The sequence below is a fragment of the Ictidomys tridecemlineatus genome, chromosome X (assembly GCF_052094955.1).
Source record: "Ictidomys tridecemlineatus isolate mIctTri1 chromosome X, mIctTri1.hap1, whole genome shotgun sequence".
NCBI lineage: Eukaryota > Metazoa > Chordata > Mammalia > Rodentia > Sciuridae > Ictidomys > Ictidomys tridecemlineatus.
In genome coordinates this window covers 76,874,198-76,899,023 of record NC_135493.1, presented here as the reverse complement: position 1 = coordinate 76,899,023, position 24,826 = coordinate 76,874,198, and the positions used below count along the sequence as shown (strand labels likewise).

Genomic DNA, 24,826 nt, shown 5'->3' with positions numbered 1-24,826 from the left:
AGAGAGGGTCTCACTAAGTTGCTTAGGGCCTCAACTCACAATCCCCCTGCCTCAACTTCTAAAGCAGCTGGGATTACAGGTGTGCACTTGGCTTCCTGTTATTCTTTTAGAATTTTCTGACCCTATGCACATAATCATTTTATTATTAAAAACACTATCTGGGCCACGCATGGTGGTGCATGCCTATAATCCCAGCGGCTTGGGAGGTTGAGTCAGGAGGACTGCGAATTCAAATCCAGCCTTAGCAACAGCAAGGCACTAAGAAACTCAGTGAGACCCTGTCTCTAAATAAAATACAAAATATGGCTGGGGATGTGGCTCAGTGATGGAGTGCCCCTGAGTCCAATCCCTGGAATCAGCCCCCCCCCCCCGCAAAAAAAAAAAAAACACTGGCTGGGGCAGTGGTTCTAATTCAGTGGCAGACTACTTGTCTTGCATATGTGAAGCACTGGGTTAGATTCTCATCACCATATAAAAATAAATAAGTAAAATAAAGATATTGTGTTCATCTACAACTTAAACAAACAAACAACAACAACAAAAAAAACCACTAGTTGGGCATAGGCCTGTAATCTGAGACTGGGGAGGGGAGGCTGAGGCAGTAAAATCAAAACTGAAGCAGGGCATGGTGGTACATGCCTATAATCCCAGCATCTCAGGAGGCTGAGGCAGGAGGACCATAGGTTCAAAGACAGCCTCAGCAATTTACTGAGGCCTGATGCAACTCAGTAAGACCCTGTCTCTAAATAAAATATAAAAAGGGCTGGGGATGTGGCTCAGTGGGTAAGTGCCCCTGGGTTCAATACACACACACACACACACACACACACACGCACACACACACAATCAAAATTTGGGGCCAGTCTCAGCAATTTAACAAGATCCTCAGAGAATTAGGAAGACACTGTCTGAAAATTAAAAAAATAAAAAAGACCAGGGATATAGCTCAGTGGTATAAAAAAATGCCTTGGGTTCAATCCCCAGCGCGCGCGCGCGCACACACACACACACACACACACACACACACACACACAAAATGGTGGGGGGAGGTTGGGGCAAGTTTTTCTGCAAGAACTGCCAGGCAGAATTATTTGGCTTGCTTAAGAACGGTGTCAAAGAAAATCAGAGCTGCACACAAGTTAAAAGGGTAAAGGTAAATTTTCTTCAGAAACTATTACAATATGAGGAAAGTGACCTCAGTATGGAACCAGGCTCCATTTTGAAGATAATAAGGACAAGAGGGAATTTATAGTCAAAGGGCAAGGTAGGGATGGGTAATTTTACTAAGATGAAATATTAGAGGTAAGGGGGATTCAGGCTAAACTGATTTGTCAGTGTATTTGCTGAAGGCAAGCCAGGAGTGATAAGATATGGAAGCTGGAAAGATCTTGCCAAACTGACCCAACAGGATTCTTGTTAAAACTGTGCTAAGAGGGACAGGAACAGAGTCCAAAGGTGCGGTCTAGTTAAAAAGACAACCCTGGATTAAGAAAAAAGTCTTTGTCAGCTATCTCTTGGATAGTTTTCTCCTTTTGCCCAAATGAAGGGGCAAAAAATTATTAAGATGTAAAAGCTGGGCTGGGGACGTGGCTCAAGCGGTAGCGCGCTCGCCTGGCATGCGTGCGGCCCGGGTTCGATCCTCAGCACCACATACAAAAAAAAAAAAAAATAAAGATATTGTGTCCACCGATAACTAAAAAATAAATATTAAAATTCTCTCTCTCTCCCTCTCTCACTCTCTCTTAAAAAAAAAAAAAAAGATGTAGGGCTGGGGATGTGGCTCAAGCAGTAGCTTGCTCGTCTGGCATGCGTGTGGCCCGGGTTCGATCCTCAGCACCACATACAAAGATGTTGTGTCTGCTGAAAACTAAAAAATAAATATTAAGAAACTCTCTCTTAAAAAAAAAAAGATGTAAAAGCTTCATTCATTCTTCCCCAAGGAAGTAAAGAAATGCAATCTTTTTTTTTTTTTAAAGAGAGAGAGAGAGAGAGAATTTTTAATATTTATTTTTTAGTTCTCGGCGGACACAACATCTTTGTTGGTATGTGGTGCCGAGGATCGAACCTGGGCCGCACGCATGCCAGGCGAGTGCGCTACCGCTTGAGCCACATCCCCAGCCCAAGAAATACAATCTTTACAGTTTGCTGCTCCCCCGATCAGGACACCAATATTGGAGCTGTTTTTTTGGTACCAGGATTGAACCCAGGGGCATTACTTAACCACTGAGCAACATCCCCGACCCTTTTTATTTTTAAATTTGAGACTGTCTTGTGTCTTGCTAAGTTGCTCAGAGCCTCCCTAACTTGCTGAGGCTAGACTTGAACTTGTGATCCTCCTGCCTCAGCCTCCTTCCTGAGTCACTGGGGTTACAGGCATGTGCCACTATAGACTGTTCTTTTTGTTTTTTAATTTTTAAGACAGTGTCTCACAAAATTGGGTCTTCCAATTTAATTACATACAGTCTAACTTCTACTCTACTGTAAAAATTGTGTCCTGGTGCTTTGGGTCATCTGCATTTCAAATGGAGCAGGAAGCTTACAAATTATAAGGGGGAAGGATATTTTAGTACTGTTTCACTCTCACCTTTGACATGCAGTGTAGCTTTTTAGAATCTGGGCTACCACTGGCATTCAAAACCATTCTTTCACTTCCCCTTTCTTCCAGCCTATTGGGAAAAAAGCTTCCATGATCGACTGGAAGATAGAAGCCAGAGCAGGATTCTTCTCTTTCTACTTCAGATAGCCTATCTGGCAGTTGGCTCCATTTTCTCTGTGGCTCCAGCTAGATAGGCCTGCTACAGTTCTAGCTTATAAATTCTAAGATCCAGTGACATTGTCTATTACTTCCGTCTCTTCAACCCAGGCATTATTGTAGATTCCTGCTCTTGTAAATCTGTGGCATTCCCTTTGGAATGCCAGTTCCCTGCAACATATTCCTTCTGTTGTAAACACATAAAGTAATCTCTGCCTTCATAGTTAAATATGAAGGGTAGCAGAATATGCCATCCCAAAATATGTCACTATGGCATAGGTATTATTTTGAGCCAAAGGCATTGAGAAGAAACAAATGAGGGGCTGGGATTGTGGCTCTGTGGTAGAGCACTTGCCTAGCATGTGTGAGGCACTGGGTTTGATTCTCAGCATCACATAAATAAACAAATAAAGGTATTGTGTCCATCTACAACTAAACATATTTTTTTTTAAAGAGAAAAGAAAGAAACAAATGAAAGAAAAGCTCTCTGAGGGCTAAAGGTGTGACCAAATGGCAGAGACTAGCTGAGCCAGGTTTTGAGTTTTAACCCTAGCACTGCAGAAAAACACAAACAACAAACAAACAAAAGCTCTGGTACTAGAATGTTGCCTAGCATGCATGAGGCCCTGAGTTCCATCCCCAACACCACCAAAACAAACAAATAAACAAACAAAAACCCTCCTCTCTGCCTACCCTCCCCTTTTTACCTACAAGGAAAACATACGTTTGTAAAGGTGTCCACACTCCCTTCTCTACCAGGAAGGACAGAATTTAATCACCTTAACTCTAGACTTTTAACCTGGAGATGGCACCAGAGCAATACACATAACAGATTTCGCTAAAACTGGACCTTATCTATCACCAGTTTCCCTACATATTTGTCTTCTCACAATTCATTGCCCCAAGGGGGAAAAAAATTGTTTTTAGTTGTCAATGGATCTTTTACTATGTTTGCATGCGGTGAACCCAGTGCCTCACACATGCTAAGCAAGCACTCTACTGCTGAACTACAACCCCAGCCCTGCCCCAAGGAATTTAAAGTTTACCTAGTACTTCATAATGTGTAAAGCAACTGAAATGTAAAATCTCAAGTAATTCTCTCTCTCTCTCTCTCTCTCTCTCTCTCTGTCTGTCTCTCTCTTTCTCTCTCTCTGCCTCTTTCTTTGTGTGTGTGTGTGTGTGTGTGTGTGTGTGTGTGTGTGTGTGTGTGTATGGTGCTGGGGATTAAATACAAGACCTAACTCATGCTGAGTGATCCCTCTACCACTGAGCTTCATCTCCAACCTCATAATGACTTTTCCAGGCATTATTGCTTATTTTACAGATGAGAAAATAGTCTCAAGAATTGAGGCTTGCCTAATGTCTCATAGTTCAGCAGGGGAGTATATCCAAGTCTGTATGAAATATATGCAATTTTAAAATATCTTCTCTTTGGCTCTGGCTTTTTTCATATACATTTCCATAATCCTAATTTGTCCTCTTTAAACAATGTCACCTGCCTTATTTTTTTTTTTTTATTTTACATTTTTTTTCAAGGAAGCAAGTTTCTTTTTATTTATCAATTGTGTTTTTGTCTGCTAATTCACTTATTTCCTTGGTGGGAGTCAACTGACATTATTATGTAAATGTGACCTTACAAATCAGTTTACAATTAATGATGACATCATTTGTTTAGTTACAATAGATTTTCACCTCATGAAATAGCTCTCAGCACGCTTAAAGCCCTGGGGTTTCCCAGGTTGCTGGCTGATGTTTCTGTTGTTTTTTTGTTTGTTTGTTTGTTTTTTTAAGAGAGAGAGATTTACTTTTCGGTGGACACAACATCTTTAAGAGAGAGAGAGAATTTTAATATTTATTTTTTAGTTCTCGGCGGACACAACATCTTTGTTGGTATGTGGTGCTGAGGATCCAACCAGGGCCGCACGCATGCCAGGCGATTGCACTACCACTTGAGCCACATCCCCAGCCCCATGTTTCTGTTCTTTTAGTGTTTTAGTGATTGCTATAATGTGGCTAAAAACTAACCATCTTGACTATCTAAAAACAGCACACAAAGAGGTGTGAAGAGGCAGGAAGAGCAAAACAAAGGCTTCTTTCTTCTTGAATGCCTGTAATCCCAGCTACTGGGGAGGTTTAGGCAGGAGGATGGGGAATTCCAGGCCAGCCTGAACAATATGGAGAAATCCATCTCAAAACAAAAACAAAAACCTAGAACAGAAAAGAAAACAAGTGTAACTCCTATAGCTCAGTGGTAGAGTATATGATCAAAAGATGCTAAGATGGGGCTGGAGTTGTAGCTCAGTGGTAAAGCCCTTTCCTAGCACATATGAGGCACTAGGTTTGATTATCAGTGCACATAAAAATTAATTAATTAATTAATTAAAAGTATTGTGTCCATCTACAAGTAAAAAGATTTTTTAAAGGAAAAAATAATGTTAAGATGCCAAGTACAGTGGTGTAGGCCTGTAATCGCAGCCTCTCAGGAGGCTGAGGAGGTTTGGAAATTCAAGGCCAGCTTCAGCAATTTAGCAAAGCCCTAAGAAATTTAGCAAGACCCTATTTCAGAATAAAAAATAAAAAGGTCTGGGAATGTAGTTCAGTGGTAAAGTGCTCCTGGGTTACAACTCCTGTAGAAAAAAAAAGCAAGAGAGAGAGATGTTAAGGCATTCTGGAAGGCTCCTCTGATCCCAGGCCAGCTGCCAGTCCACTGTGTGATACATTCAGGATGCTGAGGGAGTGCCCATGTAGTACTGGGGATTGAATCCAGGGCCTAGCACTTGCTATGCAAACTCTCTACCTCTGATATATATTCCAGCCCTGGTTAAAAAGACAACCCAAAAGACCTGGATTAAGAAAAAAATCTTTGTCAGCTAGTTCTTGGGTATTTTTCTCCTTTTGCCCAAATGAAGGGCAAAAAAGCGTTCCACTTTTTAGATGTTACATCTAATTCAGAAATATTGTTTAACAATGTATAGGTCAAACTAAACTCATTGGTGAATCTGATTCAGTAAGAGGGCTGTCATTTTATGTCTTCTGGTATAGGGATACTGATGAGTCAAAATAAGGCTTCTCTTTCCCTAGAACTAGAAAAGATTCCTAGAAAGTAGAAATGGAGAAGACTTACACATTGTTTCCTTAATGAAGGGATTCAGTTTCTTTTCCTCCTCCAACTCTGGGCCAAACTCCTGACACATGGGAAATGAAATTCCAGATGGTTTTGAGGGGCTCAAGTTCAGAATCCTGGAATAGCTTACTGGTAGAGTTGTGTTTAGCATTGTGAGGCCCTGGATTTTATCCCTCAGCACTGGTGGGCATGGTGGGGAGCATGGATACAGAATTCTTTTTTCCTCCTTCCCTAAGTACTAAATAGATTCAAGGACTGTGCTGAGATCAAGGAATTTGTTTGGCACAGTCTAATGTTGGAGTTTCACGTTGTGTTTTGGCGGATTAGACTGTGATTGTTCCATTTAGGGGCTGATACTGTGCCTGAGTTTATTTTCTTGAGACAGCACAGAGAGCGACAAAATCAATTTCTAGGAGTTCAATAGAGTTACAGAAGTGGAAAGGAACTCAGCTGAAATAAAAGAGTCTCTCAGATGGGAATGAAAGATTGCATGGCAAAGCTTATGAAGATTCATAACAGAATGTGGTCTGTTATAAATTACATTTTTTTAAGTTATACTTTTTGATCATTTGAGTTTATAGGACAAAAATTGTACCTCCTATGCTAGTCTACCTGCTGTAATTTTCCTGCCGCATATTCCAAATTTGGTACGTAGCATTGCCATTATTGTTATTTTCTAAACCATTTCCCATTACAACTTCTGTTTTCTCCTGACACAATAATTAACTCCACCCTATCTCCCAATTACCCAGATCCTTGCCCATGCTAGCCAAGTGCTCTACTACTAAGCTACACCCCCACCCCATAACTCAATATTTTTATAGATGTAAAAATAGATTTTTTTCAAAAACTTAAATTTCATTACTGTGAAGAGTATTTTTGAAATTACTAAGCCTCAAACTGTGTTTAATTTTAATACTTGTTTTCTGACACATGGGAAATGCTATTTTTGTTTTTCTGAATACTCTCTTTCTCAAAGCTTTTTCTAATTTATTTTCATTAAACGCCATGTCTTTTATTTAAAAGCTAATGAGGTAAAATAATTTAAAGTCATCAACATAATAAAACCAACAAGATCACAAACATTTCCAAAATCAACTTTATTTGCTCCATGGATCTCTGAGGAAATGTTATCTCCTCAGGATGACCTTGTGAATTTAAAAGAGAACTACATTGTCTTCCCCCCTCCACATATACAGACTTTCAATTCTCTTACTTGGTGTTCTTTTTCTCTATGGAAATTTACCTCCATTGGACACTCAATATATTTTAATCTGTTTCCATGGTGATAAGACTCAAGGGCTGGGTTCCTACACTCATTCCGATTTGTTTACTAATATCTTCTAAGTGTGGAAATCAAAATACACCCAAAGAACCAAGAAATTGCCTAGTGCTCAGAATGACTATTCAACATCTGGATTCCTGGGTGGTACAGAAACAGCACATTAATTACAATAATTTTTTTTTTTTTTTTACTTTTTCCTCCCAGCCCTTTCCTCCTTTAACGTGATAAATAAAGTTTGCTGGCCTAAGAGTAGCTTCCATATCAATCTTTTGGTCAATGAAGAGATTTTAGCGAAAATACAACTAACCAAGAAGAGGGGGGTAGGGGAGTGATCTAAGCAGTAGCCTCAATGGGGCATTCCCTGGCTAGATGTCCAGATTCGCCACAGCGGTAGCAGTTCACTTCGCTTGCCTTACTACAGTTCACTGCTACATGGCCGGTCTCGCCACATCGGTAGCATTTGACTTGGGTACAGTCTTTCTGGATGTGCCCGAATTCACCGCAAGAGTAGCATTTCTGTTCTTCCTGATGGTCACAATCACGAGCTAAATGGCCTGGTCTGCCGCAGGTGTAACAGCACTGTTCTCTGTCTCTTTTAGGATCCATACAGTCTTTGGCGATGTGGCCACTTCTCCCGCAGTTGTAGCAGATGTTCTGGTGAAGGTCACAGTTTTTGACATGATGACCAGTCTCACCACAGCGGTAACAGATGTCAGATTGGGTGGTGGAACTGCACTGAGGACCTCTGCCTCGGCCTCTAGGTCCTCGCCCTCGAGCTCCTCCTTTAGGGCACTCCCGGGCCCAGTGGCCAGACCGTCCACACTTGAAACATTCTTTACCGCTCATGGCCGCGGTGAGATCTTTTGGTGAGCAGGCCCACCCACCGGTGCCAGGGAGGCCCAGAGGCAACTCCCCTTAGGATGGCTTAGATGGAAATGACTCTTTTCCTACCGGGAGCTCTGTGACGTCACATGAGGTTTGCACACGGCCTCATTCACAGGTGTTCTAACTGCCTTCTCCCTCCTACTCAAGCAGTCAGAATTGATAATAGATTAAATGTTGTTTTCAGTTTGTTTGTTACCAGGTATTGAGCCTAGGGGCGCTTAATTACTGAGCCACATCCCCAGCCCTTTTTAATATTTTATTTTGAGACAGGGTCTTGCTGAGTTGCTTAGGCCTTGCCATTGCTGAGGCTGGCTTTCAACTCTGATCCTCCTGCCTCAGCATTCTAAGTCACTGGGATTACAGGCATGTGCCACCTGCCGGGCTCAGTTTTATTTTTAACATTTGAACCGCTAAGTATGAGTTTGTTAAGACAATGTGACCGGTACAATTTTTCATAACTAAGAGGCTTCCGGGGCCCAAGGTTGTTAAGTGGTATGGCGCATGCGCAAGGCTCTGGGCTCACTCCCTCAGCACAGCCCCCCGACAAAAAAAAAAAAAAAAACCCTTTATTTGTGGTCTAGTAGATAATCAGTTTTTATGTATGTTTTGTGGATACAATATGTGAGAGGTTAATCCAATAAAGGAAAGAAATTATACAAATTAGAGTAGACTATTTTTTCCTATCTTTTTTGTGCAGGAGCGGTGTGTGTGTGTGTGTGTGTGTGTGTGTGTGTGTGTGTGTGTGTGTGATGGAATCCAGGGCCTCTCACGTGTTAGGCACCTGCTCTACCACTGATCTACATTCCCAGACCTTATTTATTTGGTTATTTATTTGGCCCGGTGGAGGGTACTGGGGATTGAATCCAGTGGTGCTTCACCACCGTGCTACATTCCCCAGCCTTTAATTTTTTTTTTCTTTTTTTTTCAGTTTGAGAATTTGACAGAGTGTTTTGCTGAATTGCTGAGGCTGGCCTCAAACTTGTAATTCTCCTGCCTCAGGCTCCTGAATTGCAGGGAATACAGGCTTGTGCCACCAGCTTGGCTCCCAGAGCTCTCTCTCTCTCTCTCTTTTTTTTTCTTTTTTGGTCATTGTTGTTTTAAAAAAATAAAACATGGGGCTAGTTGTGGCTCAGTGGTAGAGCACTTGCCTAGCATATGTGCGGCACTGGGTTCGATTCTCAGCATCACATAAAAATAAATAAATAAGAATAAAGGTTCATCTACAGTGAAAAGACATGCTCAAAATTTATCCCCGCCCCCACAAACTCTTCTTTGTTTAACCTAGAGAACCATCTACCACTGAGCTAAGCCCCAGTGTCCCCCCTTTCAAATTATTTATTTATTTACTTATTTATATATAGAATTTTTTTTTTAAAGAGAGAGTGAGAGAGGGAGAGAGAGAGAGAGAGAGAGAGAGAGAGAGAGAGAGAGAGAGAGAGAGAATTTTTAATATTTATTTTTTAGTTCTCGGCAGACACAACATCTTTGTTGGTATGTGGTGCTGAGGATCGAACCCGGGCCGCACGCATGCCAGGCAAGCGCGCTACGGCTTGAGCCACATCCCCAGCCCTATATAGAATTTTAATATTTATTTTTTGGTTTTCGGACACAACATCTTTGTTTGTATGTGGTGCTGAGGATGGAACCCAGGCCACATGCATGCCAGGCGAGCATGCTACCACTTGAGCCACATCCCCAGCCACCCCCCCCTTTCAAATTTAAAACAGGGTTTCCCTAAATTGCTAAGGCCAGCTTTGAATTTGTGATCCTCCTATCTTAGTCTCCCAACTAGCTGGAATTACAAGCATGCTTAGTCCATTTTATTGCAGGAATCTTAGTTTTCAACATTATCACCATCATTTAATTAATTAATTAATTAATTAATTTTAAAGAGAGAGAGAGAGGGAGAGAGAGAATTTTTTTTAATATTTATTTTTTAGTTATCGGCGGACACACATCTTTGTTTGTATGAGGTGTTGAGAATGGAACCCGGGCTGCACGCATGCCAGGCGAGCGCGCTACCGCTTGAGCCACATCCCCAGCCCACCATTATTTAATTTATAAAACAGAATAATATTGAAGCATTCAATATAAAAAAGCTTGTTCCTTAGAAAACATATTACAAGCCAGAAATATTTAGACATTTCTTCTTTGTTGTTTCCCAAATTGTTTATAGATTGTATAAACTTCACAAGGATTTATGGACATGATGTACATTCATAAAGATAACAGAAACAAATATTAGAGTAAGGGCTCTGACTCAGTGGTACAGCTTGTTCTTGGCATGCACATGGTTCTCAATCAGATCTCCAGCACCACAAAAAAGATAAAGGGTGGGGGGAAACAACAGAATTAACACTGAAACATCAATTGTCTTCTTTGTTTTTCTATTTGCAGTGCTAGGGAGTGAACCTAAGGCCTTGTGTATGCTAGCTCAGTGCTCTATGACTAATGCACACTTTCCCTTTTTCTCTTCTTTCTTTTTTTTTTTTTTTTTCTTTTTTCAGGTACTAGGATTGAACCCAGGGGCGCTCTACCTCTGAGTTACATCCCCAGTCCTTTTTTTTTTTTTTTTTTAATTTTGAGACAAAGTCTTGTTAAAGATTGCTGAGGGGGCCTTGAAATTTTGATTCTCCTGCTTTAGCTTCCTAAGAAGCTGGGATTATAGGCATGAGTCATTGAGCCCGGCTGACTCTTTCTTCGGTTTTTGCAAGTTTGTTTTTTTGTTTTTCCTTTTTTCTTCTCCCTTTTCTTTTACAATTTGTAATATCAGAAACAACAGGGGAGGAGTAAGAGGCCCGCTAGGGCTGCAGACCCTGAAGGCCAAGAATTGAAGTTTAGATCACCAAGGTAACAGGCAGAATAAAAGTAGTCAGACTTGGCGATGGAAGAGTGGGAGACGGATTGACGAAAGAAGAATGGGCTGAGGAAAGTATGGTGTTGGAAGCTGGTGCCACGTAGGGGAGCCGAAACGTTGAAGAAGCAGGGTGGACTAGAGATCCAGATACTTGGTAATGGGTTAAGGCGCCTGCTTCGACTTCAATCGGAGCCGAGGGTGGGGTGGGGTGATTGCGCATGCGCCAGATGCACACTGCGGAGCTACAGGACAAGCTGTGGGTTTCTGGCATCAGCCTTGCGGCTGGAGGCATGGCAGGTTTCCTGCCCAATACCCACTGCTTCTAAGGCCTGCTGCCGCCACCCAGGCATCTCTTGCTCTCTGCACCCTGTCTTGGGACAGCCGGCTCTAGGAATTCTCGCTATGGCACTCGATTCAGCCAGGAGGTAAAGGAAGGACAGAGGGGGAGAACATAATGTGGAGGGTGGCCGAGGGAACTCGGGCCATGGAGATCCTTAATTTCTGCATTCCCCCCGGTTGACGGGCGAAAATGAGGGCCAGTACGGGCTTCAGACTTCCAAAAAGATGTTGAGCATTTATTTCTCATTGTGAAAGGGATACAATCTTTCCTTTAAATAGGGTTGAGGCACCTGAGCATCGGTATTTTCTATAATGCCTCATGTTTAAACAGTTTTGCGGGGGCGATTTTCCTATTTGCAGCAGGTGAGGGTTTAGGATTAGGCTCATCCGATGGTTTATGAGAAAGCTTTCTAGCCTTTGTTCAGGTTGGCGGGCCTTATAATACATTATGTGAATCCGAGAGTACTCTAGCTCCTCCCTTGGGGTCGGGGAGGATAAATCTAGTTCTGGGATATGCTCTGATCACCCGTAACGCCTTTTTTCCCGTATTCAACTTCCCTAGTTTATCAGACTGTATTAGGGAAGGCTGGTAATGACTCATTTTGGGCACTGGGGCACAACTATAGCGAGAAACACATCCAGATATCATTAGGCCTGTGTGTGTATGTGCGCGCGCGCGCGTGTGTGTGTATGAGGTGGTAACTGGAGTGGGGAGAATGAGGAGGACAGGCGCGGTGTGCGCGGCATTTGAGAGGCTGGGATGAGGCGGCGCGGCGCGGAGTGGCGGCATTCAAGTATTTTATGAGAAGGCCTAATGTGAAGCGAAGGGGCTCCCGTGGCGGGGAAGAGAGAGGCACGCAGGCGCAAGGCTTGGGTGGGGGTGGGCGTGGAGGGTCGAAAGAGGCGAATTCTGCAGAGAAATCAAAGTTGCGCCAGCGGTTGGAGGGGGCGGGAGAGAGAGCCAGGGTGCGCATGCGTATTTCAGACAACATGGTGACGGTTGAGTTCAACTGTCGGGAAGGAGCAGCGTGCCTGCGTATTTCCGTCAGAAAGCCGGGAGGGAGGCGCGCTGCGCATGGGTAATTAAGGTTACAAAATGGCGAGGGGGTCGGTAAGTTGTCTTTGGCTGCTTTGGGCCAGAAGGGTCTGCAGAGAAGCAGATCTTCCTTTCTAGTTAGTGAAGGGATCAGCCTGATTTGAAAGTTATAGGTTGTGGCTAAATCCACAAGGAAGTAACCCGGAGTCTTAGCTTCTTACTGGCTTACGGATAGTGTGCGTTTAAAAATGCGGAGATGACTGTAAAAGGTTGCGGCAGCTGGCTGTGTGTAGGAGGGGCGTAAAAGGTCATCACTTAGAGACCGTTCTTTGCCACTTTCGGAATATATTTCAATATATATTTGAAAGGCTTTCGGATTTGGGGCCGCTATATGTGATTCTGGATACATTTTTTTTATCGCATCGGAATAGCACAGCATAGTGGTTGCAGTGTGAGAAACTACTGTTATGTTGGTTGAAAATATCTGATTTTTCTCCCCTTTAGAACATAGGGGTGAGGATTTAGCTGTTTCCAAATGTTAGATTTTGCTTGAAACCTGGGATTTGGGCAAATGGCTGCCAGGGGCACCCAAAGGGCAGGGAGAGAAATTTGAAAAGTATTTAGTGGTTATGTTAGTATGAAAGTGACCTGGGCTTACATACTTTTCTCTAAATTATTTTTTCTTCTGAAGAATTTCCTACATGGTTTCCTCGGGGGTGGGGAGTGGTGGGGGATTTATTTCTCATTGTTTTTTTTGGGGGGAGGGCAGCTGCAGTGTTGTGGCTGAGTGCTGCCAGTGAGGATGTATTTTGTTAATTTCTAAAAACAATAGTTAACAGATATAGATTGTAGTGGAGAGGGCTCAGGATTCAAAAGTGAAGAGACAGATCTTTTCCAGTAATCCTATTCATGACCTTAGGCTAGTCCTTTTCCTTTTCTGGACCTATTTATAATAATTATACTTAAATGTCTAGTATTTACTAGTGCAAAGTACTGGTTGGCCTACGTGCTTTTACATATTCTTTAACTCATTTAGTATTCTCCACAATCCTATGAAATAGCAGTACTTTGTTCATTTTTTACAAATGAGAAATTTGAAGGTCCCAGATTAATTTGTCCAAGACTGTATAGCCAGTTGAATGGCAGACTGGATTTTAATATAGATAGTATATGTCCAGAATCCTGTGGGCCTAAACATTGTTTTATTTCCTAAAATAAAGGGACACATTTAAAGGAAACTTTTCGTTTTGAAATCATAAAACTCAGCACCATATTAAAAAAAAATAAAATAAAGATGTTGTGTCCACCAAAAACTAAAAAGGAAGGAGATCTGTTTACTGCTTTTGACTTAGTTCACTGTACAGAGCTATATATGCAGGAATAAAAAAGTAAACAATTGTTGATTTGGAGCCTCCTGGGGTTCCTATCCTCATCTACACTTTTTTTGTTGTTCTATAGAGGGTCTAAAATGGCCGACTGCAGCAGGCTGGACACACCCTCCCTGTTTTGGCCTGATTTGTGATCTGGTCTAAGGCTTTGAGACAATCAGTCTTTCCTGTAGTAGAGATTTTTTTTTTTTAATCTTAAGATTAATGTTTTGGTGCGTTGATCCAAATGTGGGGTAGTAAAGATTATTGCCTCTTCTGTAATTAAGGACTGAAAATACAAGTATTTGTATTATTTGGTTAAGATAACATCTGTTGAATTGGAATTACTACATAAAGGCTATGAATATTTTTAACACCCAATATATATTGCCAATTTTCTTCCTTAAAACTTATTTTTATAAATAAAAGCCATTTTTTTTCCATTTTTGGGCTATTGATGAGATTAGGTTGCATTTTCCTTAATTTCTTAGAATTTTTATTTACATTAATGTGATGTAGTTCATATCTTACACTGATTATCTATTGGAGTTTTAAATTTAGTGTTTATTATTTTCTATTAGATTGTGTTTTGTAAATAAACACTGTTACTCAGATTTCTGTAATATGTTATAAATACCTATTTCAAGTTATTTTTTGCCTTTTCATTTTTGTTTTTATATTTGTAGTCGAGGTGAAATCATTGGATCAAATCGACTTTATTCTTTTGATTTTTTTTTTATTAAGTTTGAATAGCTTCCTTAATCCAGAAATTAGATAAATAGTAGTTGAAGCTTTGTCTGAAGATAGCCATCAATTGTGGAGAAAGAAGGTCTATAATTTCACCACCCAGAGACAACTAGTATTAATAAATTTGTTAATTTCTTTCTTTCCATTTTTCTATACTATTTAATACTGCATTTTGTGTTTAACATAACATGCATATTTTCATGTTAAATATTCTTTATAATTATCATTTAATAGTTTCATGATATTCTGTTGTGGAAGTATTTTATAGATTTTCAGTAAATTATATAATGAATGTTTTTTCAGTTTCTATTACTTGTCTATTTTGGGTTATTTCCTATATAATAAAGTTCCAGAATTAGAATTATTTGTCAAAAGGTTTGAACATTATACATATTCAGCATAACCCAAAAAATTACATGAGTTTCTGTACCCAGTTATTTAGGTACTTAAATTTTTTCATTTTTGCTAACTTAACACTTAAAAGAATGATACCATTGTTTTATCACACATTTTTCTGATTATCAGTGAGGCTGGACTTTCAGATCTTAATTATTATTTTTGGTTCTGGAGATTGAATCCAGGGCCACCAGTCAGAAGTCAGATCTTAGTTATTAGATCTTATTTCTTTTTGTGAATTACTTGATTTGGGCCTAAATGTTATCTATTTGTAAATGACATTTGTTGCCAATACACTCCTGGTGTGTTTGTTGCACTGAGTCTTAAGAAATATTTGTGATTCCAAAGATGACTGCTCTGTGAAATATGTATCAGGTTCTTGGTAGCCATTTTGATATAACACTTGTCTGTCCTTTAGAAAGATAGCCATTTCTTTTTATTAAAAGGAAATCATTTTTGAGTGCTGCACAGAAGTGGTGCTCCCTGGCTGTGATTGTGGATAGAATACATTTTGTCCCTAAAAATAAACCAACTTGGACAAGAAACAAAACAGTAGTCTATTCATTCAGGGATTGATCTATTTTAAACATTTATTAGTTTCTTTGCATGGTGGTGCACACCTATAATCCCAACAACTCTGGAGACTGAGGCAGGAGGATCACAAGTTCGAGACCAACCTCTACAATTTAGCTAGAGTGACTCATACAACAACAACAACAACTTAAATCCCTAGTACTAACAAAAAATAAAAAATAATAATAGTATGGCTCAACCTGAAAAAAAAAATAACGGGATGGGACACAGAAAAATTTCATCCTGTATAAAACTGTCTGAACAAATAACTACAATGGTAATCTCTTTTTTTTTTTTAAGAGAGAATTTTTAAATATTTATTTTTAAATATTTATTTTTTAGTTTTCGGTGGACACAACATCTTTATTTTTTTTATGTGGTGCTGAGGATCAAACCCAGGGCCCCGCTCATGCCAGGGAAGCACATTACCGCTTGAGCCACCTCTCCAGCCCACAATGATAATCTCTTGAAGGAGTCTCTTACTGTCACCCAATTATGAAAAAGGGAGCAGGAAGAGTGTGTTACCTCTTTCATTTTTCTTGTTTGTAATATGTTAGTGAATTAGATCTGTCTCAGAGATCTTGAGGGAGGGGTCTCAATCTGCTTTCCTGAAACTAGATTTGTTATTTCTTTTTTTAAAAAATATTTATTTATTTATTTTTTTAAAGAGAGAGTGAGAGAAAGAGAGAGAGAGAGAATTTTTTTTTTAATATTTATTTTTTAGTTCTCGGCGGACACAACATCTTTGTTGGTATGTGGTGCTGAGGATCGAACCCGGGCCGCACGCATGCCAGGTGAGCGCGCTACGGCTTGAGCCACATCCCCAGCCCATAGATTTGTTATTTCTGCTTTATAGAATCTGTCTAATTATGTTTATTAAATAAACCCTTCTAATTTGTTATTCCTACTCCATTAGCCATATGCTATCTATTTTGCATTTAATAACATTTCAGTGAAGGGCAGGGATTATTGGATTTAGAGGTGCCAAATGAACCAAATTGATTTTTGCTAACTAGTTACACTGCGTTAATCCAGTTAGTTGTGAGCTGCTCTTTTTCAGCCATTTTCTCCCCTGGTACTGGGAACGATATACAACTGAGACACATCTCCAGCCCTTATGGCCTTTTTTTTTTTTTTTTTTTACTGAGGATTGAACCCAGGGGCCCCTCTCACTGAGAGCCACATCTCTTGCCCTTTATATTTTTATTTTGGACAGGGTCTCACTAAATCCCCGAGACTGGCCTCAAACTTGTTATCTTCCTGCCTCAGCCTCCCAAGTAGCTGGGATTATAGGCATGCACCACCATGCCTAGCCTTTCAGCATTTTTCTAATTGTAGATATTAAACCAGGCTTGTATGTGGTAGGGTGGGGTAGTTGAGAGATGGATAAGCCAGAAGAGGGAGGGAAGCTCATTTTAGAAGAGGTGGTTGAGGACCTTCTTTATAAGGCCTCTGCTTATCTTAAGCATTGAAGTCTCATTTTATATCATGCCAGTGTATATCTAGTTCCCATATTTATCTGTGATCAGGGATTAGGGAAAGTGGATATTTGAAGTAACTCAAAAGCATTTAATTTTTGATTTCTACCATTTGTTTCTTCCCCTCTCGATGTTACAGCCAGCAGCAGCCTGGAGCAGCAACCCTTGGAAAGAAATTTTACATCGGCCATTATAATACAACCTGATAAGTATTACAGAACTTATCAGATTGTATTGTAAATGTCTGTGTATATGCCTGTCTCTCTTCTATGTTAACAGACTGTAAGCTCCTTGTGGGCAGGGATGGTGTCTTCATTGTCAGAGCCCAGCCTGGCACATTAGTAGGCCTCAGTAAATGTTTATTGGATGAATAAGTGAATGAGTCATCAACAAACATTTATTGTGTGTCTGCTGAAGTGGTCTCCGCAGGCTCTGGACGGTCAACTATTTCTTCAAAATGTATGTGGTCAGAAACTTACTAATTCTTTCTAGTTATATATGCATCTTCTCGAGGTTTTCTTTCTTTCTTTTTTCTTTTTTGAGAGAGAGGAGAGAGAGAATTTTTAATATTGATTTTTTAGTTGGCAGACACAACATCTTTGTTGGTATGTGGTGCTGAGGATCGAACCCGGGCCGCACGCATGCCAGGCGAGCGCGCTACCGCTTGAGCCACATCCCCATCCCTCTTCTCCAGGTTTTCATGAGGCAGTGGAATATTTGGACTTCAGTCTTTGGTATTTGCAGATGTGATGTTGCTGCTGTTGGTACTGCTGACAGTTTCCTCCTTGGTGGGGGAGGATAATTGCCAGAGCCTCATCCTCAAGGGCCAGTGTTGGCTAAATGATTCCTATTTATAGCTTGTCCCTTTTATTTTATTTTAGTTGAGCTTTTTCTGTGCTAGGGATCGAACTCAGCACCTTGTATAGGTACACGCTCTACCACTGAGCTACATTCCCAGCCCACTCATCCTCAGTTTTATTCCTCCCTAGGCCATCCTCTAAATAGTATTCCTACACAGGATTCCACATTATTTATTTATTTATTTATTTTTAGGGAGGTGTCTTTTTTTTTTTTTTAAAGAGAGAGAGAATTTTTTTTTAAGAGAGAGTGAGAGGAGAGAGAGAGAATTTTTAATATTTATTTTTATTTTTTTTAGTTCTCGGCAGACACAACATCCTTGTTGGTATGTGGTGCTGAGGATCGAACCTGGGCCGCACGCATGCCAGGTGAGTGCGCTACCGCTTGAGCCACATCCCTAGCCCGAGAGAGAGAATTTTAATGTTTATTTTTTAGTTCTCGCTGGACACAACATCTTTGTTTGTATGTGGTGCTGAGGATCGAACCAGGGCCCCACGTATGCTAGGCGAGCGCGCTACCCCTTGAGCCACATTCCCAGCCCAGGATTTCACATTTTAGATCAAGGGTGAGCAAAACCTAGGTTGCCTATTTTTGCAGAGTTCTAGAAGAACACATTCTTTGACATTTCACCTGGGGCTGCTTGAGCACCATAAAGGCAAGGAGAATTGAGTTGTGTTAGATATGTTGTGGCCCCACAAAAGCCTATACAGGCCTGAAAAATTTATAAAGTTTATAAAACTGAAAAGTTACTAGCCTTATTCTGGATCATCACCCATCAGTGATGGTTTATTCCCTACTTCATTCATCAGAGATCCTTTTAGCATTTTAGAAACTCATATATTTATTGATTTCATTTGGTATTTCTTGTGACAAGTCTTTTTCCTGTTTTACAGATGGGTCAACTAGGACATATTTTAAACTTGGAGATTATATGGCCTCTTCCAGGGTCCTGTTTGGTCAGGGTGCTTCAACATAAAATATTGAGCTTGAACTCTAGAAATTCCTTTTATTATATCCTAATTTGAAACACAAGGGGGCTGGGGATATAGCTCAGTTGGTAGAGTGCACAAGGCCATGGGTTCAATCCCCAACACCACCAAAAAAAAAAAAAATACAAGGATATTCTTTGCCTTCTTCCTCCCTGCCAGCTGTCTACACAGCTGTTTGCAGTGAGAATATGGAAAATAAGGAATTAGTATGGGATAAGGCAGAAAAGAAAGGTAGGCTGAATGAAGCAAATGTTTAGAGGGTTCTTTTTCTTTTCTATTTATTTAAACCTGGTGCTATGTATCTAACCCAGGGCCTCCTGCATGCTCATGCTAGGCAACTGCTCTACCCTTGAGCTATATTCCCCGCTCAGTGTTTAAAGGATTCTAATGCAAATTTTTTTTTTTTTTTTTTTTGGTACCCAGGATTGAACTCTAGGGCACTCAACCACTGAGCCACATCCCCAGCCCCATTTTAAATTTCATTTAGACAGGGTCCGGACTCATTGAGTTACTTAGCGCCTTGCTTTTACTGAGGCTATCTTTAAACTTGCAGTCCTCCTGCCTCAGACTCCAGAGCCACAGCTCTAATGCTTTTTTTTTTTTTTGCGGGGGGGGGGGGGAGGTACCAGGGATTGAACTTGGGAGCACTCAACCACTGAACTGCATCCCCAGCCCTATTTTGTATTTTATTAGAGACAGGGTCTCACTGAGTTGCTTAGCACCTCGCCATTGCTGAGGCTGGCTTTTGAACTAGGGATCCTCCTCCCTCAGCCTCCAGAGCTGCTGGGATTACAGTCCTAAGCCACCTTGCCCGGCTCTAAAGTTAATATGGACTAGTAATTCATCCAGATTTACTTAGGTACCTAGCTAGAATTTCAAAGAGTTTAGAGCCCTACCCTCTAGCCTCTCAACCTGATTTGTATTATTTTAGTAACCTACCTTTGAGCACAGTGTGATTGATTTCACTTCATTAAAATGTTATACTGGGGGCTGGGTTGTGGCTCAGTGGGAGAGCACTCAGACCTAGCATGGGTGAGGCACCACATAACAATAAATAAAATAAAATAAAGTTATTGTGTCCACCCAAAACTGAAAAATAAATATTAAGAAAAATGTTAAATAGCTTTAGGTCAGACAATTTAGAAAGCTAAATTTAAAAAAAAGAATGCTTGCCTGGGATTATCGCCCAGTGGTAGAGTATTTGTCTAACTAGGCCCTGGGCTTCATCCCAGCACCACATTATTTTGAGACAGTCTTGCTAAATTGCACAGGCTTGCTTTGAACTTACGATCCTCCTGCCTCAGCCTCCCAGGTATCTGAGATTACAGGCATGTTTCATCACACTCAACTTCCCAGCATTATATAAAGAAAAATTTCAAACATACATACATACATACATACAGAAAAGTTGATAAGAATCTTATAGTGATAACCTGTATGCCCATAATATTTTACAATATTTGCTTTATCACATTAACTCATCTTTGTTGGATAGGTCTTTTTTGGGGGAAGGATACTAGGGATTGAACTCAGGGGCACTCTGCGTTCCTGAGCCAGGACACATGATCACTGAGCCACATCCCCAAACCTATTTTGTATTTTATTTAGAGACAGGGTCTCACTGAGTTGCTTAGTGCCTTGCTTTTGCTGAGGCTAGCTTTGAACTCGTGATCCTCCTGCCTCAGCTTGCAGAGCCGCTGGCAGCGTGTTCCACAGCCCCAGGCTGGATAGGTCTTTAAAATACTTTTGTCATCCATTTGAATCTTATCTGTATCTAATGCATTACAGTGCTGAAAAATATTCTTTTGATTTTTACCTGAATCTTCTAGGTTGGGATGAATATTATTATAGCCTAACTATGCATCAGCAGGTTTACCTGGGAATGAGAGATCCAGGTAGAGGGAGTCTTTTTGTTTTTGAAAGAAAATGGCTGCATTTCACTGTTGTATACTGGAAATAGTAGGGGGAAAGAAAGATGGAAGCCCAAGCCCAATGTGTACACTGCCCTGCACTTCATCTCCCTCCCCCTGCCTTTTTTTGGGGTACTGGGGATTGAACCCTTGGGCATTTAACCACTGAGCCACATTCCAAAGCCCCCACTCCTTTTTTTTTGTATTTTTACTAGAGACAGAGCCTTGCTGAGTTGCTTAGGGCTTCACTAAGTTGCTGAGGCTGGCTTTGAACTCACAATCCTGCCTCAGTCTCCTGAGCCGCTGGGATTATAGGCCTGTGCCACAGAGCCCAGCTCATTCACTTCTTTGGCTTTGGGGCAAGTGGGTTTTAAAAGGGAGCTTCTTTCTTTTTTTTCTTTCCTTTTTTTTTTTTTTTAAAGAGAGAGAGGGGGAGAGAGAATTTTTTTTAATATTTATTTTTTAGTTCTCGGCGGACACAACATCTTTGTTGGTATGTGGTGCTGAGGATTGAACCCGGGCCGCACGCATGCCAGGCGAGCGTGCTACCACTTGAGCCACATCCCCAGCCCCTGTCTTGTTCATCTTTGTAGTTGTTTGTTTGTATTCATTTCTAGAACTATACCCCCAAATATGCATTTATGCATTTAAGGATATTCGAAAAGATTTAGTGATGACCTGGGTGTGGTGTTACATGCCCATAATTCTCAACACTCAGGAGACTGAGGCAGGAGGATTGTACAGTCAAGGACAGTATGAGTACTTTAGCTAGACCTGATCTCAAAATAAAAAGGACTGGGGATATAGCTCAGTGGTGGGGTGCTTGCCTAGTATGCATGAGACCCTGGGTTCAATTCCCAGTACTGCTGAATAAAAAGGTTTAGAGATGGACATGTTTATAGTGTTCATAGCAATGAGCAATGCAAAACTTGTTCATGAATAGGAATTTGGTAAAATAAATTATGATGTACTTACATAATAAAATAAAGTCATGAAAAATAAAAATAATCGTGTAGATGAATATTTGACTTTCTTTTTTGCTGGTGTTGAGTGGTGAGCGAAATAGTTAAAAAATGAACCCTAGGAAACCGCTCCTTGAGGTTTGAGTTGAGGATTGCCTGCATCTCAAACCTGGCAGCATTAACTGGTGCTATCAACATCTAATGGTAAAAATTAGTAGGCTAAGCTGAATTGCCAGATTTCTTTGTTGCATTTTGATCTAAGCAGCAAGGGACTGGAAAATGTACAAGCAGTAGGCAGCTTTTTTAGAAAGAAAGATCCTTGAGTGGTGGTTATGGGGGGAGGCGTATATCGTTGGCTTGTCCTGTGAACTCTTACTCCTCAGAGCCTTGTTTCTCCAGGATTGAGTCTTAGGGTTAGGGGACTAGCCACTAGTCTACTTCGCTCCTTGTGTTCCTTTAGATAGTCCAGACAGATGGGTCTTCCTTTTCATTTTTGATGAGTCCTGGTGGGAATGGAACTTATTAATAACAAGTTTTATTTCCTAACAGTGTGAACCAGATACTGATGACTAGATGAAGAAGGTTTTGTTCACCTTTTGGGGCCTGTTTTAGTCAGGAGTATAGAATATAGGTTCATAAACTGCCATATGTAGCAAGGTTGCTAAGGGATAAAGGTTGCTCCTTATTCAAAGATGGGGATATTGATGGGAAATAAGAAGGTCAGAGTCAGAGTTTACATCTGAGTTTTAACACCCTGGTATAGTCACTTGGTGCCTCTGCACCCAAGTTAACTAACCTCATTTAAAATAGGAGCAAGTATCCTTTATTAAATAAAAATTATAGACCTTGCAACAGCTTTTGCCAGATAAAGCACATAATTGTGGGGCTGGGGATATGTAGCTCAGTTGGTGAAGTGCTTGCCTTGCATGCACAAGGCCCTGGGTTCAACCCGCAGCACCCAAAAAAAAAAAAAAAAACACCATAATTGTGATGCTCATGTGAATACTTAGCAAGAGTGAAATCTGAGGTTCATGATGTGGCTGGATAGAGAGGACTTAAGGTGTTAAAAATAAATCTAGATCTCAAAGCTTGACTGTTTCATGTTATATGTTTCTTTTCCCTGTCAGACAGGTGATGCATAATGCTGTCAGAAAGCATGTGCTGGTGAAGAGATACATTGAGCCCTGCTTGGTCCAGTGAGGTTATTAGTGAATTGGGAGAGGCTCAAATCAGCATGCTGCACATGGTTATCAAACTATTGTGAAATTTTGGTAAGTGGTCAGTGATTTTGATGGTCTTGCCCAATTAGTAGAAATGGGACAAGGAAAGTGGTTTAAATAGGCAGTAGGTAATTACTTGACATTTTCCCATTATGATCTGAAAACATGTTAAGATCAGGATGAACCAGAGAATAAAGAATCTAGCCTATTTTCCCCATTCTCCCATTTTTACAGATAGGAGAATTGGAAATTGCTTGAGATTATATTGGTAGAAAATAGATTTGAATCCAAGTCAAGACTGTTGTCTTTTACTCAGTGCTTCAATTTAGATTCCATCCAAATATAAGGAGGCCATGTGAGACAGAAATGATTTTATTTCACAATAAAAAATTATTGTTGTGTCATTGCTATAATTATTATTATTTTTTTGCAGCACTGGGGATTGAACCCAGGACCTCATACATGCTAGGCAAGCACTCTACCATTGAGCTACATCCCCAGTCCTCACACTAAAGATTTTTGTAATAGCTTCTGAGATTGTACTTACCTGATGATGGAAATTTCTATGGTATAAAATTTTGTTATGCATAAAGTTAGTTACTTGGTGCTTGTTAAACGTGCAGATTCCTGGGCAGCTAGAAACCTTTTCATTAGTCAAAAGCAAAATAAGGATCTCCCTGTTTCTTGTATTATTTTTAGGTACTGGGTATTGAACCCAGGGGCCCTCTACCAGAGAGCTTCATCCCCACCCCTCCCTTTTTTTTTTTTTAATAATTTTTGTGTCAGTTTTATTAAGGTACAGTTAACATACAGTAAGATTTGCCAATTTGGTTTTTTTTTTTTTGTGTGTGTGTGTGTGTGTGTGTATGTGGTGCTGGGGATTGAATCCAGTAGCTTTGTGCATGCGAGGCAAGTACTCTACCAACTGAGCTATATTCCCAGCCCATTTTTATTTTTAACAATTTTTGCCCATCCCTTTTTTTAAAGAAAAATCTTCAATTTTTTTTAATATGCTTATTTTTATTTGTTTATTTTTATGTGGTGCTGAGGATTGAACCCAGGGCCTCACACATGCGAGGCAAGCGCTTTACCACTGAGCTACAACTCCATTCCCATCCCCAGCCCTTTTTCTAATTTTTTTTTTTTTTTTTTTTTTAAAGACAGGTTCTTGCTAAGTTGCCAAGAGTCTTGCGAAGTTGCTCAGATTGGCTTGAAATTTGTGATCCTCCTGCTTCAGCCTCTGGAGTTGCTGGGATTACAAGTGTATATCACCACACATGGCTCTGCCTGATACTTATACTGAGCCTTCCTGCTCAGCAAATTCACCAGAGTGCCAGCATCAATCACTATTTCTGAGAATGTCCTGGTGAGGCAGTTTGGAAGCCTTGGTAAGTTGTGAGTAGTTTTGTTAGTAGTAGAGAAGGGAAAGTGGTCATGATGTGGCACTTCCAGCCTTTTTTCAGCAGATAGTTATTAAGTACTTATTAAATGCCAGAAACTGTTCTTGACATTAACAAAGTCACAGAACTTTAATTCTTGTGAGTTTGGACAAAAGGATAAATAACCAATAAATGTGAAATGTGGACTGGGGATATAATTCAGTGGTCAAGCACTTGCCTAGCATGTGTGAGCCCTGGGTTTAATCTGCAGCTCTGCGCTGCCCACCAAAAAGGAGTAAAATATTGAGATTTATTTATTTATTTATTAATATTTTATTTTTTAGTTCTCAGAGGACACAACATCTTTGTTGGTATGTGGTGCTGAGGATCGAACCCAGGCCGCACGCATTCCAGGCGAGCGCGCTACCGCTTGAGCCACATCCCCAGCCCGGAAAATACTGAGATTTTTATATTGGATTTTTTTCCCATGGTGAAGTGAAAAATTGCATTTAAAATGGTTGAGTTAAACTGTGCAACATTGTGTGTTTTTCTCCCTTCTACTCATTTTCCCTTTTTATACCTGCCACTGTTTCTTAATGCAATGGAGGCTGACCTAGCTGAATGCAGATAGATAATATTTATTTATTTATTTTTGTAACTCTTTATTAG

The 24,826-nt window shown here is 40.5% G+C and overlaps 1 protein-coding gene and 1 non-coding gene across 51 annotated transcripts in view; one reads left to right on the top strand and one right to left on the bottom strand.

Annotated features, from left to right (window-relative positions):
• Positions 1-7,410: 7,410 nt before the first annotated feature.
• Zcchc13 (zinc finger CCHC-type containing 13) lies at positions 7,411-8,086 on the bottom strand. Its single transcript, XM_005337480.3, has one exon. It carries the CDS (start codon positions 8,005-8,007, stop codon positions 7,495-7,497), a length of 513 nt encoding a protein of 170 aa, XP_005337537.1. The 5' UTR covers positions 8,008-8,086; the 3' UTR covers positions 7,411-7,494.
• Positions 8,087-11,115: 3,029 nt separating this feature from the next.
• Positions 11,116-24,826, top strand: part of LOC101960618 (uncharacterized) — a 401,529-nt gene continuing 387,818 nt past the window's right edge. For 40 of the 50 annotated variants that reach the window (XR_013431561.1, XR_013431562.1, XR_013431559.1 and 37 more), the window contains exons 1-4: positions 11,117-11,328; positions 17,996-18,065; positions 22,686-22,829; positions 23,939-24,166. This is a non-coding gene — a transcript (uncharacterized LOC101960618). Of the gene's footprint in view, positions 11,329-17,995; positions 18,066-22,685; positions 22,830-23,938; positions 24,167-24,826 lie in introns of all 50 variants that reach the window. The other 10 variants (XR_013431556.1, XR_013431545.1, XR_013431566.1 and 7 more) reach the window with 4 other exon arrangements.